A 14,222-nucleotide genomic window follows, 5' to 3' on the forward strand; every position below is an offset into this window, starting at 1 on the left:
TCTCCCATGTATATATATATTTTTTAGTATGGGCTATATTCTCTTTTTTTTCTTTTTGTCATGTCTTGGAGGCATGCTGATGGGAACAGGGGGTCCCGATCTTCCGTCATGTGGATGTAACTATCGATTTGGCGGAGATGTCACACAAACGATCCGGCTTCAAATCAACACGACTAGAACCCCGCAATCACAGCACCACTTCTCCTCTGGTTATCAACCATGCACTGCATGATTAACCTCACCACGAAGGCTAATCCTTGCCTACGAATCGAAGGCACAAGCAAGAACGAGGAAGAACACAATCTGGAAAATTGCGGATGAATGATTAACACTCGAGTTGGGGTCTCACAAACCGACACGGCGGCGAAACTGTTCTTCCTCCATCCTATAAGGGACTGATTGAATTAGGCTAGGACCACCCGTCCTCGCGCCCCCCGCTGACATGCACACAACCCAGTTCACCAACTAAATTGTACCCAGAAAACACAACTCTGTAAAGATCAACGCTTCCAAACACTCCTGCCTCCAATCCAACGGCCCTGGATCGTTGGCTTCAATGCATTGAAGCGGAATCACGTTGAGCCCGCGCGTCGCCCGCCCCTCTGCCCCCGCGCTGCTCGTTCGATTTCCTACCAAAAGTAGTGGCTCTTGTTATCAAAAAAAAAAAGTAGTGGCGCTTCTTCTTCTTCCCGGCGGGGGATCCCGCGCGCCGGCTTCCAATCCCAGCGCCCTCCTCCGCCTCGCCCGCAGCCGGCCCCTACGCCGCCTCCGGCGGTCGCGAACCGGACCCTGCGCCGAGTCCGGCCGTGGCCTCCACCCGTCGCCGCCTACGCCTGCGCCTCCTCCACCCGTGGCCGCGGCCGCCTCCGGGTCTGACGCGCCCGCCTCCTGCACCGGCCTGAAGCCTCGGGCCTCCGGGACCGCCTCGGGCCTCCGGGACCACCTTGGGCCTCTCCTGTGGCCGTGTCCGGCCGTGGCCGCGGCCGCCTCCGGGTCTGAGGCGCCTCTCCGGCCGGGGTGCCTCCTGCGCCTCCTCCCGCCGGGTCCCATCCGGCCGGGCTGCCTCCGGCGCGGCCTCCAGGCGGAGCCCCCTCCGGCCGGGGTGCCTCCTGCGCCGCCTCCACCTCCAGCGCCGCCTCCCGCCGGGCCGCCTCCTGCGACGCGTCTGGACGGCCTCCGGGGGGGTTGCCGCCTCCGCCACAGCAAACGCCGTGCCCCGCCGCCGGAGAAGACTGCGGCCCCTGCCTCCATACTCAGAACGCGTCGACGCTGACTCCGTATTTTTCCTCATTTGCTTTCTTACTATATCTGATCATGCTAATGGGGATTTTTCAGTTAAACGTACAGTGCTCATGCTAATGGGGATTTTCAGTTAAACGTACAATGCTCATGCTAATGGGGATTACTATAATTACGGACCCATGGATTTTGTTTTTTTCCTAATTCTGCTTCATGAATCCTTTTGTTATTTTCATAATTCATAATTTTGCTTCATGAATCCTTTTGTTATTTTCCTAATTCTGCTTCATGAATTCTTTTGTTATTTTCCTAACTAATTTTGTTTTATGAATTCTTGTAATCCTGTGTACGCATATTTATAATCCTGTAATCCTGTATTCATATATTTATAATTCTGTAATTTTCCTGATTTTGTTACATGAATTTATTCCTTCCTGTAATGCTATTGGCTAATGGCTATTCATGTAATCCTGTATACATATATTTATAATCCTGTAATGTATTTATAATCCTGTAATGCTAATGGCTAATGGCTATTCATGTAATCCTGTAATGCTAATGGCTAATATGGCTATTCCTTCCTGTCATCCTGTAATGCCTATTGGATCTTCTTACAAATTTGTGAAACATGTGACATGCTATTGGCTATTCCTGTAGACATATTTTATATGGCTCATGGATCTTCCTGTAAAGAACTCAGAAACATATGGTCATATATCTTCCTGTATACATAGATGGCTCCAATGAGTATATATACCTGTGTACTTTAATCCTGGTTTACACAGTGATTTGTCTCTGGGAGAGTAAGTATATGACTCTCTCATTTCCTATAAACTCATGTTAAGGTCCCCCTGTCTTGGTTTATCATGGACACGCCTACTCAGAAACGGGAGGCGCTTAGCGATATCACCAACGTCCAAGACACAGGTACCGGAAATACACAACACACTTTGTTAACTCGAAAATAAATCTCATGCTGAATACTTGAAGTGTGTGGCTGCCTATATGCAATCAGGTGATCTGGATGATGCAGAGTGTAAGAGGCTGGAAAGAAATATGAAGCAACGGACACGTCGAGCTGAGATGTCCGATGAACAGAGGCAAGAGATAAATAGGAGACAACGTGAATACCGGGCGCGAAAGAAGGCTGAATCAAACCAGAATAGCCATAACCCTGAAACAGTCCTCCGTCCAACATTACTGATGCCCACATTTGCAGGTTTGTAAAACAAACCCGAGCGTGTAGCCATTCATGTGAACATGATAAGTGATAATGATAAAAAATCTTCATTTTCTGCAGGTTCTAATATTCAGCTGAATGGCCAATCACCCTGTTCAACTGGAGTCTCCACCGTTGCCCAAACACAGACCTTACAAGACAAGGAAAATCTTGTTACGGATCACCCCGATGAATATATTATCAGGCAATGGAAACGTCGAGCCGAGCACGGAAGAAGGCTGAATCAAACCAGAATACTGAAAACCCTGAAACAGTCCTCCATCCAACATTTGCAGGTTTCTAAAACAAACCGGATCGTGCTGACCAACTTGACGTTTTCTGTCATTTGACCATGAAGTAATAATAATACAAATTTCTCATTTTATACAGGTTCAAATACTCAGCTATGTGGCCAATCACCATGTTTAACTGGAGTCTCCACCGTTGACCAAACACACAGCTTACAAGACACGGAAAATATTATTCCGGATGAACCCGATGAGTGGCTACACAGAAATGATAATTACGTGCCTCTACGGGTAAGCAGACATCGTACAGTTGCACCCCCCCATAGTCAAGGTAACCTACTATAAACCCGGGGTTAGCCAGTACAACAACATTTAATCTTCATTTACTGTATGTCTTATTTTTCTGTGTTATTATGAAATATATGCAGACAGTACCGCATCAGGTCTGTCCCAGAACCAGGGTAGGAGGCAACCTGACGAGCACGATTTCGACCCCCACTTATTCCAGCCTACCCACCCTAACAAGGATGATGAAGGTGATGAAACTGACATTATTGCAACCCATCACATAGAAACCCAAGATTTTTTTGATCATGGGATCAGACAACCTAATGAAGGTACATATGTCTTCACATTTTGTATTATTTCAGCAACACAACAAAACTTTGGGCAATATTCAATCCTGATCTTATTATTATTTGCACACAATCAGGTGATGAGTACGTGCCATATCGTGTGTATGGTGAGGGTGCTAATTCGGACAATGTTGAAGAAGATCCATATAATTTAATTTACCAGAACCTGCCAGTTAGACATAAATTGAGCAATGTTCCTGACTGCCGGTACTGTGGTGCAAAGAGATTTCAATATGAGTCCCCCGGATTTTGTTGCAGAAAAGGAAAGGTACACATACATATACCAGATGTTCCTGCTGAACTTAAAAGATTGTTCACAAGTCAAGTGCATGATGATGCAAAGTATTTCCGAAAACATATTAGGTACTTCAACTCTCATTTCTCCTTCACAAGTCTTGGAGTTACACTTGACCGTCGAGTTAGCACTGCAAAAGGGACGGGTATTTATACATTTCGAGTTCAAGGAGGGTTGTACCATCGACTGGACCACTTGGTGCCAGGTTCCCATGGTCCAAGGCATTTGCAGCTATACTTTTATGATACTGAAGATCAGACATTGGCAATCTTGCCTGTTATTCCTGTATACTTTGGTCAAATATGAGGACTGGAATGTGCTAATCCCAGTACGCCTCATTTTTTAAAGCTAAACCTTCTAACTTTTGATTTGTTCAAGCTGTTTGTTGGCATCTGTGTGTCATGTACTGTTGGGAGTATGAAATTTGGCCCTTCTGTCTCTACACTCAAATAATATAGTTCCTGAAATTTATCAAACTTGAGATAGCAACATGCAAAGGTTGGTGCGTCCAGGCCAGCACTGCCATTCTGTTCTGATAAGGCCAGCACTTGCAGATATATGGTGGTTTCATTTTGTAGCTATCTATTCTGATATAAATTTGCTAAATGTGGCATACGAACTGCATGTACTAACTAGCTGCTTACAGTTGAATTTCATAAACATATGGCCAGTGATGGATAAATCTTTCAAATTCTGATATATGACCATTGGAAATGTAAAATACTAATGTGATTTTGAACATAAATATAGGACAAACAACCACTGCCAGTGCTTGGAAATGTGAATTTTGTCATTCTTCCCAAGTCACTGAAGTCGGTCTTGCAGAACTTAAACAAGAGTTTATCTCTGTCCAATAGTAATTAGTATATGACCTGCTGATTTCTTGTAGACTTCAAGAATCTAATGTAAATTGTAACTGACCAAGCTTGGAAATCAAATGTTCAAACCTATTTCTGAACGAACACATACAGGGCTGCTCGAATTGGCCTGCTGGGCTCGCCGGAATGGGCCGTCACCGCCCAGCGAGGCCTGGGAGTCACCAGTTCTACCACCCCCTGCCCCCGGTCGCGTGCAGCGCGCGTGTGAAATCAGGAGCCCGTGTCTGGGGTCTCGCCCCCTTCCTCTTCCTCGCAAAAAATATGGCGCCTTCCGACTCCAGCTTCCCGCCGCTCCGTTCATCTTCCTCCGCAGAGTCCCCAACCCCTTCATCTTCCTCGAAAATCAGGCGCCTCCCAACCCATTCGGCTCTTCCTCTCTCCAGGCGCGACTAAATCCACACCGGCGCCCTGTGCTCCCCGCCAAAACCCTAGGCCGCGACCCTGGGATGACCGTAGCTCCTTGAGCTGCCCGCGGCGCACGGCGGCCGGGCCGCACGCCAGGCGCGGAGGCCGTTGCCCTTACCCTGAGGGCAGCCGCCCGCAGCACACGGTGGCCCTAGAAGCCAGGGGCATCGTCGACCATCGCCGAGTGGGGGCTCGTCTGCGGCGAGCGCGACAGGAACCTGGAAAGGCCGATGCTGGTAACCATCTCAATACGGACATTCAAATGGAGGAAGGAAATTTCCATTTCGGCAATGTTCAATGGCCTTTGGTCGATACTGCCATAGGTCTTGACCATGATTTAAACTCAGTTGGCATGTTGGCGCGTAATGAACTTGATGCATCTGGGCAAGAACCACATAATTTGGTTGAAGTCTCAACCCAAATTGATGTGCAACAAGAAGCAAGTAAGCAATCTTATTCTAATATTTTCATTACAGCTTTGCATTTGAATAAACTAAAAATAAACTTTTGGGACAGAGGGAGAGAAAGGAAATAGCAATGGTGTCGATGCTGTCCTAGAGGTGCACCACAAATTAAATTCAATTGAAATGTTGGTTGCAACTGATGTCAGGCAACATACAGGTAATGACATTAACTTGCTCCATTTTGTTTGGATTCAAAAAAATGTTTTACTCACATACTTTTGCTTAATAGAGAGGGATCCAGGAAAGGGCTATGTTGGAGAAGCATTACTCGATGATGTAAGAGGTGCTGACCATCTGAATATGGACATTCAAATGGAGGAAGCAAATCTCCATCTTGGAGATGTTCAAGAGCCTTTGGTCAATCCTGTCATAAGTCCTGACCATGATTTAAACTCGGTTGACATGCTGGCACATAAGCAACCAAGTGCAACCGGGCAAGAACCTCATAATTCTATTCATGTGTCAACCGAAATTGATGTGCAACAAGAAGCAAGTAAGCAATCTTATTCTAATATTTTGATTACAGCTTTGCATTTGAATAAACTAAAAAAACTTTTGGGACAGAGGGAGAGAAAGGACATAGCAATGGGATCGATGCTATCCTAGAGGTGGACCACAAATTAAATTCAATTGAAATGTTGGTTGCAACTGATGTCAGGCAACATACAGGTAATGACATTAACTTGCTCCATTTTGTTTGGATTCAAAAAAATGTTTTACTCACATACTTTTGCTTAATAGAGTGGGATCCAGGAAAGGGCTATGTTGGAGAGGAATTACTTGATGATGTAAGAGGTGCTGACCATCTCAATATGGACATTCAAATGGAGGAAGCAAATCTCCATCCTGGAGATGTTCAAGAGCCTTTGGTCAATCCTGTCATAAGTCCTGGCCATGATTTAAACTCGGTTGACATGCTGGCACATAAGCAACCGAGTGCAACTGGGCAAGAATCTCATAATTCTGTTCATGTCTCAACCGAAATTGATGTGCAACAAGAACCACGTAAGCTTTCAAATTGTAATAATATTGTTTCTATTCCAGCTTTGCATTTCAATAAACTCAAAAAAATATCTGGGACAGAGGGAGATGAAGGAAATAACAATGGTGTCTATTGTATGGAGACCGACCATGCTGACACTTTGGTACAAGTAGTCCCACAAGTTACTACTAACTCTTCCCGACACAACAAACCAAAGAAGGCACACAAACGTCAAGTAGTCCCGCAAGGTACTAATTTCAGCATCATACTTTATTGTTTATTTTTTCGTCAAAATAAGTATTTTTATTGAAGGGGAAAAATATTCTTCGCAGACTATATTTGTGATGCAGAAAATATTCAGATTGTTGAATACATAATAGGATCAAAACCTGGGAAAAAAATTATGGTGGAAATCAAAGGCGAATGGGTCTATAGATCACATATGGAATGTCTTTTCCATGATGATCGGCAAGTGCTTGACGATGTAAGTATATATCTATGCAAGTATATATATATTTAAACATGGTCGACTTATTTACTATGTATATTTGCATTTGTGCATGGGGATACAGGTATTAAATTCTTATATTCACTGCATGAGAGGTGAAGAGCACCTACTTCAGAGAGATGGTGGAAAAGTCTTCCTAGAGAACTCTTACATTTCCAACCTACTTCATAAAGATGGAAAAATGAAGGAGGATGAGTTTCAGTATACGCATGAGGATACAATTAGAGGTGAAGAGCACCTACTTCAGAGAGATGGTGGAAAAGTCTTCCTAGAGAACTCTTACATTTCCAACCTACTTCATAAAGATGGAAAAATGAAGGAGGATGAGTTTCAGTATACGCATGAGGATACAATTAGGACGAGGGTGGATAATTATTTGGACCATGACATGGTATACTCAAAACCCCAAAGCATATATGACAATATATAGATCACTGGAGATAATAACTTACAAATAATTCAATTTTCCTTTTTGCAGGTCTTCTTTCCAATTAACATAGCAAGGTTCCACTGGTACTTGGCAGTTGTGAATGCCCACGAGCGAGAGATACAAGTCCTCGATTCATTCGGAAAAATGGATCGTGCCGAGCTAAAAACCACGGTTAGTATGAATTACTTTTGAAGAAGATAAAAGTACTATTTTATAATTGTTCAATATATAATCTTTTTTGACTAACCCATCGATGCAACATCTCTATCAAAATTAGATTATTGGATTACATAGACACATAAAAATCGCAGCCCAACATAAACAACTTAACCAGCAAAAGTGGCGGTGTCTTGATGTTATAAATTGGCCTGTTAGAGAGAAGATACACAGTCCTATGCAAACTGGCGGGTACAGTTCATCATTTCCCTAATATAAAATGCAGTTCTTACATTTGTTACAGTTTAGAATAATTCCTTTGCTAATGCTTGCAGGTCATCATGTGGTCTGTGGATGATAAACTTTATGGAGTACTGGACTGGATCGCGTCTATCTGATCCTTTAACTCAGGTATCTCTGAGTTGTTTGTTACTTATAAACAACTATAATATATTGTGATATAATAATTAATTAGGTAACAGTCTAAATCATGTACATAATAATCGTTCTGCAGGAAGATATCACAAATTTCAGGCCTAAATTAGCAGCGATATTGTGGGACTCTAGATTCAACACGAGGAAAGGATTTGAAGATTCTGAAGAAACAGAAGAAGCCATGGGTACTCCGATTGATGTTGAAGTTATTGATCCAAGTGATGTTGAACTAATTCAAAGTCTACCTGGTGTAACTGAAGATATTCGTTCTGATGGATATCTGTGTACTGGAATATCATCTATGAACAAACAAGAATTATTGCATGCAGTTTTAATCTACATCAAGTCGGTAGACGATGCGGAATCTTTGCAGTAAGCTCTTTTCCTTATAATACTATATAAGCTTTGTTTTAGTTCATTGTGACTGTTTTAACTAACAGTTAATAACCATTTTTATAGGAAAGAGTGGATTCAAAGCAATATTCCTTACCCTATATCTATAAATCTCAAAAAACTTAAAGAAATATTGGATACAAGTAGGCCAATGGATAAAGATTGCTTCAACATGGCCGTTAGGATGTTTGCATGCGACGAGGCTCACCTATATCTAGATGATGATGAAGGAATATTCCACTACATGGACCTGCAATTCTTTGTAAGTACTTAGACTCGTGGGATATACATTATACAATATTTATTCAATATCCTAATTATTATCTATGTGCTTAACAAAACAGTCCATCTCGGATTTCTATCGAGATCCACAACTGCGCGTGACACTTGATGTGGAAAAGTTGGCAAGATTGTTTGATCCGTGGCCTCAAATGGAGTATCGCATTTCACACTGTAGCAATGTATGTTTCTCACACTATATGGAAGAAGAAGAATGATACATTTATTTTTCTCACATGGTCTGCTATTTGCAGATTCTATTGCCATATTCTTTTTTTGGACATTTCATATTATTCTCACTTGATATGAAATCTCGAATTGTATCTATATTGGACCCAATGCCCATACCTCACACTTTTAAGGGTTCTGAGCCAACATAGTACTATGTTCACAAGATAAAAAACATTGCCAACAATCTGAAACTAGCGATGCAAGTGGCCTATCCTGCTTGGAATGATGATATTTATGTGTGGCGTCGGATATTACCAAAATCAGTTCCAAAATTGGATGACAGGTAAGTTGCTAACTAAAACTTCTAATCTACTCACGAAATCTGCTTGCCTTCATAGAGTTAACAATGTGTTATTTTGTAGGAACATATCGGGCTATTTGGTTATCAATTTCATGCACAATTGGAATGGTGAACACTTGCCATTAATTTCCACGGTAACTATTCGGCTCTTAAGTTTTGTGCTACATTTAATTTCTACCCATGCTTTCTAATATTTATCTTGATAATGCATGTACAGAATGGAGATACATTAAGGAACCAGTTTTTAATTGATCTATTGAAGTTCAAAGGCAATGAAGCTAAAGATCATATTCCCGAAGACATTCAAGAAATTCTCAATCGTCTTATGATCCCATAAAGTTGTGATTTTACTCTTTGGATGTGTTTATGTAATCAACGTAATAGCTCTATCCTTTGTGTGAAACATATATTTATCAGAATCGACTATGAATGATGTGTTGTTTGGTGCGCGTAAGTCTGAAATTAACCGTGGCGTTAGCACGGGCACCTTACTAGTGATAGAATAATCTAAGCAAAACCCAAACCCTAACAAGGGTGTGGCGGCTGCTAATAAAGTCTACAGGGTCATGCAAGGGGAGAAACTATGCATCACTTGAGGTGATGGTTACGCAACCCATCACCTGAACGGCCCATGCGGTAATTATGTTGCGGAGCATTACTTTGGGCTGGTCCGATGTTTGACTACTGTGTTGCGCAAGTCACCAGCTAATTCAAGGATACATGCATGCAGAAAAAGGTATGATGCTAACGTCACCCACGTGCACACAAATTTGAAAATAAAAAAGCTATACACATTAAACCGAGCATTTATATTAAATTCAGGTTGCACTATTATCTTTTTCATGACAAGATCTTCAAAATAAGACCACACTTGCCTATATTTGCACAATATTTTTTAAAATCATTTTTCTAATAATAAATAATTAATTTCAGATACTGAGAACAAATATTTTAACACCATGAACAAATAATTTCTTTTACGTACAAAAAATTAAACACAACGAACAAATAATAATGTACGACGAACAAAATATTAAACATCATGAACATTTGATTGTATAGGACAAATAATGAAAAATGAATGTTGTGAACAAACGAGCCAACATTGCCGAACAATTTAATCTACAAAGCGAAATAATAATTTGACATCCGAATAAATTAGTTGCCCACACAAAAATAATTTTACATGAACAATAAACGCATGAGCTTCGCAAGGAAAAGATTCTTATAAGTATATATACACGTGCTAACACATGCTCGTTTTGCACTCCTACCTATATTAATCGCATAAGTATATAAAAATATAAATTATTAAATAACTCAACGACAAGTGCACAACTTAAATATGTTCTATACGTGATTAACAAGTTAGTTAAACAAAATCAGGAAAGAAAAATAATAGTTCTTCATTGCGAATAAATAGTTCGTATGAAAATAATTATAGATGATCCAAGCTATAAAATATTGAAATAGCTAAAAAGGAAAAATGACAATAAGAATTAAAAAGGAAAATAAGTAAAAGGAGAAAGGGGAGAAAATTTTATATGCATACTTATAAGAAAAAATTAAAATAAAAAGATGAAGGAAAGCAATAAAAAGGAAGAAATAAAGGAAAGAAAAGAAAAACTACCATTAAACTCTAAGGCGAGCTGCATGCACGCATGTATCAAATACGGAATAAAAAATGTGTGAGCACAGCTGCATGCATGCATGCAAAATAAAAGGCGAGATAGAGCAACGTGGAAGTGGTGCATGCACCCATACATAATAAAGAGAAATAAAATAAGTAGAAGAAAAGGAAAAAAATATAAAAAAACTGCTAGCAAGTGCTGCAATAAGGCCACCAACATTAAGTAACATAGTAGTGTAGGTGTGCAACAACTGGTTGATGGAAGGATGCCAACAACCTACTACCCAATGGAGAATCAGTAAATAAATAAATACAGGTTTGGTTTTGTTTGTTTCAAGTGCTAGGGTTGAATTCAAATTCAAGTTTGAATTCAAATAGGTTTAGTTTGGTTTGAACTAGGAAATAGAAAAGGAAAGGAAGAAGGAAACCCAGAAATCAAAACCAAACCAGCCCAACCCGTTCTTTACCCGCGGCCCACTTCCCTCTCCCCACCGCGGCCCACCTCCTTCTCCGGCCCAGCCCGCAGAGGTCAGCGCCTCCCTTCCCTCCGCACGGCCCACTTCCACCCTCACCCGCATGGTCCAGCGCGGCCCAGGCGCACTCTCCCGCCTCCTCAGCCCCGCAAGCCGGCCGAGGCCCAGCTCGCCAGTGCCATGCCTTCTCTCCCTGCTGGACGGGGCCCGCGCGTCAGTTCTTTCCCCTTCCTCCGCCCGCAATCTCCGCCCGAGCCCTCTGTTTCGCTTCCGCCGCGCTTGCTCGCCTGCCCGTGGACCATCCCGCCCGAGCCCGACCGCCACGAGACCCACCTGCAGCCCTTCCTCCCGCTCCTTGCACGCGCACCCCGGACTCCGAGCGACCCGCGCTGATTTCGGATCGAGGGCAGGAGCAGTCCACATGCGCAACGCCCGTGCCACGATTCCCGTAGCCCGCACGCCGAGGATCACCCCCACCGCCTTCTTAACGCGCCCTGCACCTCCCTGAACCCTATCCCCATCACAATTTTCCCCAAATCCTAGACCAACGCCGCCCCACCATTGGAGCTCTGCCCAGACGCCCCATGGTGAGCTCCTCGACAATGCTCCGCGCCGTCAACCCTGTGCCGGCCATCCTGACCCGCTTGGTCGCTTTGCAGGACGACGCCGCGTCGCTGCCACCGGAGCAGACGCTCAAGGAGCCATCCACGTGGCCTCTCCCCGTGCGCCACCAACCTGCCAAGCTTGGAACCGCCGCGACGCCACCGTGGAACCTATGCATGGCACATCTGCCCGATTCAGTGCTAGGTGAGCACTACCCTGACCCCCTCCGTCCTTTGCGCTAAGAATCAAGGCCCATAGATCACGCCCGAGCTCGGAACACCGCAGTTCCACCTCCGTCGCCACAGCTCTGCCATGGCGGATGCCCTGCATCACGACACCGCCCTGTCCAGACCTTGTTTATACTTGCGTTGGCACTGAGCACACACACAGGCACGTTTGGCTTCCAGTTTTGAGCACAACATGATGTGAACACCCGTGCGCCGGCCAGCGCCGCCGCACAGAACCGTCTCCACCATGGCGCGCGTGTACCCAGATCCTTGCTGAGACCCGCTTTAGGCCCAGGTTGAGCACGCGTGTTGCGCTGATCTTCCCTGACCCAATCCCCGCTCGAATCCTAGCCCGAAGCACCGATTTCGGCGCACTCCGGTGAAGCGCCGCCACGGAGCAGAGCTCCGGCGAGCCGCACCGCCGCCTAGCGCGCCCAAACTCCCCGAGCCATTCGATCCAGAATGTGCGGTCACGATTAAATCTAACTTACCCCTTCGGCCTGGCGTTTTTGTTAAAGAGCCCCCCAGCTTTCTTGAAATAAACCCACAGTCCATGCTAGTTGAAAAATAATTCCAAAACCGCCCCTGTTTTTACGTTTTAGACCCTGAACTTCTTCAAAAGAGAACCCTCCGTCCAGCTCAGGTCTTTTTGCACGTCAGCCCTCGGATCATTCCAGTAAATCCCTGGAAACTTAGTTTTTCTTGCAGAAAAGCCCCTAGATCTTGTTTTTATCCTAGTTTTCGCGTTCTAGCTCCGTTTTAGGCGTTCTTTATGCCCACGCGATTGTTGTAACGCGTAGAACAGTTCTAGTTTAGTTTTGTTTGCTATTTTTATGTATTGTTGCACTGTTTCTTAGTGTTAGCCCTTGTTTGCATGTATGTTTATATTGTTGCCTTGTTTCTGGCCATGTGTTCATGAGTAGACGTTGAGCTACAGGAGGAGCCCTAGTACCAGTACCCGGAGCCGCCACCACCTTCTGAGCAGTTTGAGCAGCAGGAGCAGTTTGAGGAAGGCAAGTATAACATGAACACCACCTATCACTTTTAAATACAATTTCATACTGCATTTTAATACTGTATGTCTATATGGACTTTCCTATCCACTTTATATCCATTATATATATCCCTTGGGTTGCATTTTGGTTAGTTATGCTAGGTTGCTGCGCTATAACACACTTGGTCATTTTTAATTAATTTGATTAATGGTATATGCAACTTAATTCTGGGAGTGGCCCGCTTGAGTGGCTCACGTCTCGTTAAAAATTGGTTTTTCTAGAAACTTGGTTTAGGGGGGCTCGCACTGTGTTATGTGCTAGGTACTCTCCATAAGGACCGTACGTTATTAGAGTGACAACCTGGGACAACCGCGCAACCACAAGACTAGAATGGGACGGTCTTGGCTTACTAATTAGGTCTTTTTGGTTTGGAGTAACTTACCTGCGGGGCAAGGGTGGTAAGCTTCAATGGTCCCTACTCCTTCGGCTTGGTCTGTGCTTCTATGTCTTGTACCCCCGTGAGGTGGGCCCCATCGTCGCTGATCCAACTCTTCGCGGTTATGCCTTACCAACGAGATTCTTTGTAATAGCCTCGTAGTGAGTTTGCTAGCCATCTCACCTACGGAAGTGTGATGAACAACTAGACTAGCTCACGACTTGTGGATAAAGATGTGCAACCTCTGCAGAGTGTAAAACTGGTATACTAGTCGTGCTCACAGTCATGAGCGGCCCGGATCCTCCTTTTGATTAGTGGGGTTACCTTGGTGGTTTTGGTTCGGTTCTCAGTAGTATCATAATTAATTTTGATTAATTACTATGTGACTGGGTTTATGGTAATTCATCCACTTTTAGTAATTAGCTTTAATAAAATTTTGCCAAGATTAAAAGCTAATACAGTTGAGTCAGCCAACCTTAGAGCCTCATAGTTTGTGTTATACATGTTGAGTACAAGTTGTGTACTCACTCTTGCCTACTCTACTCTTTTTCCCTTGTTCTTTTTGGGGATACTCTACTGCTGCTCAGTTCCTGCCGATGCGAGGGAGTTCACCCGGAGCTACCAGGAGTACGAGGACTTCTAGGCCTTCGTCTCCCAGTCGACGTCCCTGTGGCGCCCAGCTTCCGAAAGTTTTCGTATATGTATTTACGCTTCCGCTGTATCAGATATTTTGTCATTATTGTAATAAATAACATTCGTA

General features: G+C 43.7%; 1 protein-coding gene across 1 annotated transcript; it reads left to right on the forward strand.

Moving 5' to 3' along the window:
• Nucleotides 1-7,798: 7,798 nt before the first annotated feature.
• Nucleotides 7,799-8,857, forward strand: LOC120639134. The gene is made up of 3 exons (XM_039915163.1): nt 7,799-8,266; nt 8,354-8,549; nt 8,632-8,857. The coding sequence occupies exons 1-3, from the start codon at nt 7,950-7,952 to the stop codon at nt 8,782-8,784; spliced, it is 666 nt and encodes a 221-aa protein (XP_039771097.1). The 5' UTR covers nt 7,799-7,949; the 3' UTR covers nt 8,785-8,857.
• Nucleotides 8,858-14,222: the final 5,365 nt, after the last annotated feature.

This window comes from Panicum virgatum, chromosome 6K (genome assembly GCF_016808335.1).
Source record: "Panicum virgatum strain AP13 chromosome 6K, P.virgatum_v5, whole genome shotgun sequence".
Classification (NCBI taxonomy): Eukaryota; Viridiplantae; Streptophyta; class Magnoliopsida; order Poales; family Poaceae; genus Panicum; species Panicum virgatum.

What these genes read in the sequence shown, in the direction of transcription:
- LOC120639134 (XM_039915163.1), top strand. Translation starts at nt 7,950, where the DNA reads ATGTACATAATAATCGTTCTGCAGGAAGATATCACAAATTTCAGGCCT. An exon ending in GACGATGCGGAATCTTTGCA is followed by an intron (nt 8,267 to 8,353) that starts GTAAGCTCTTTT and finishes CCATTTTTATAG; the next exon opens with GAAAGAGTGGATTCAAAGCA. An exon ending in ACATGGACCTGCAATTCTTT is followed by an intron (nt 8,550 to 8,631) that starts GTAAGTACTTAG and finishes TTAACAAAACAG; the next exon opens with TCCATCTCGGATTTCTATCG.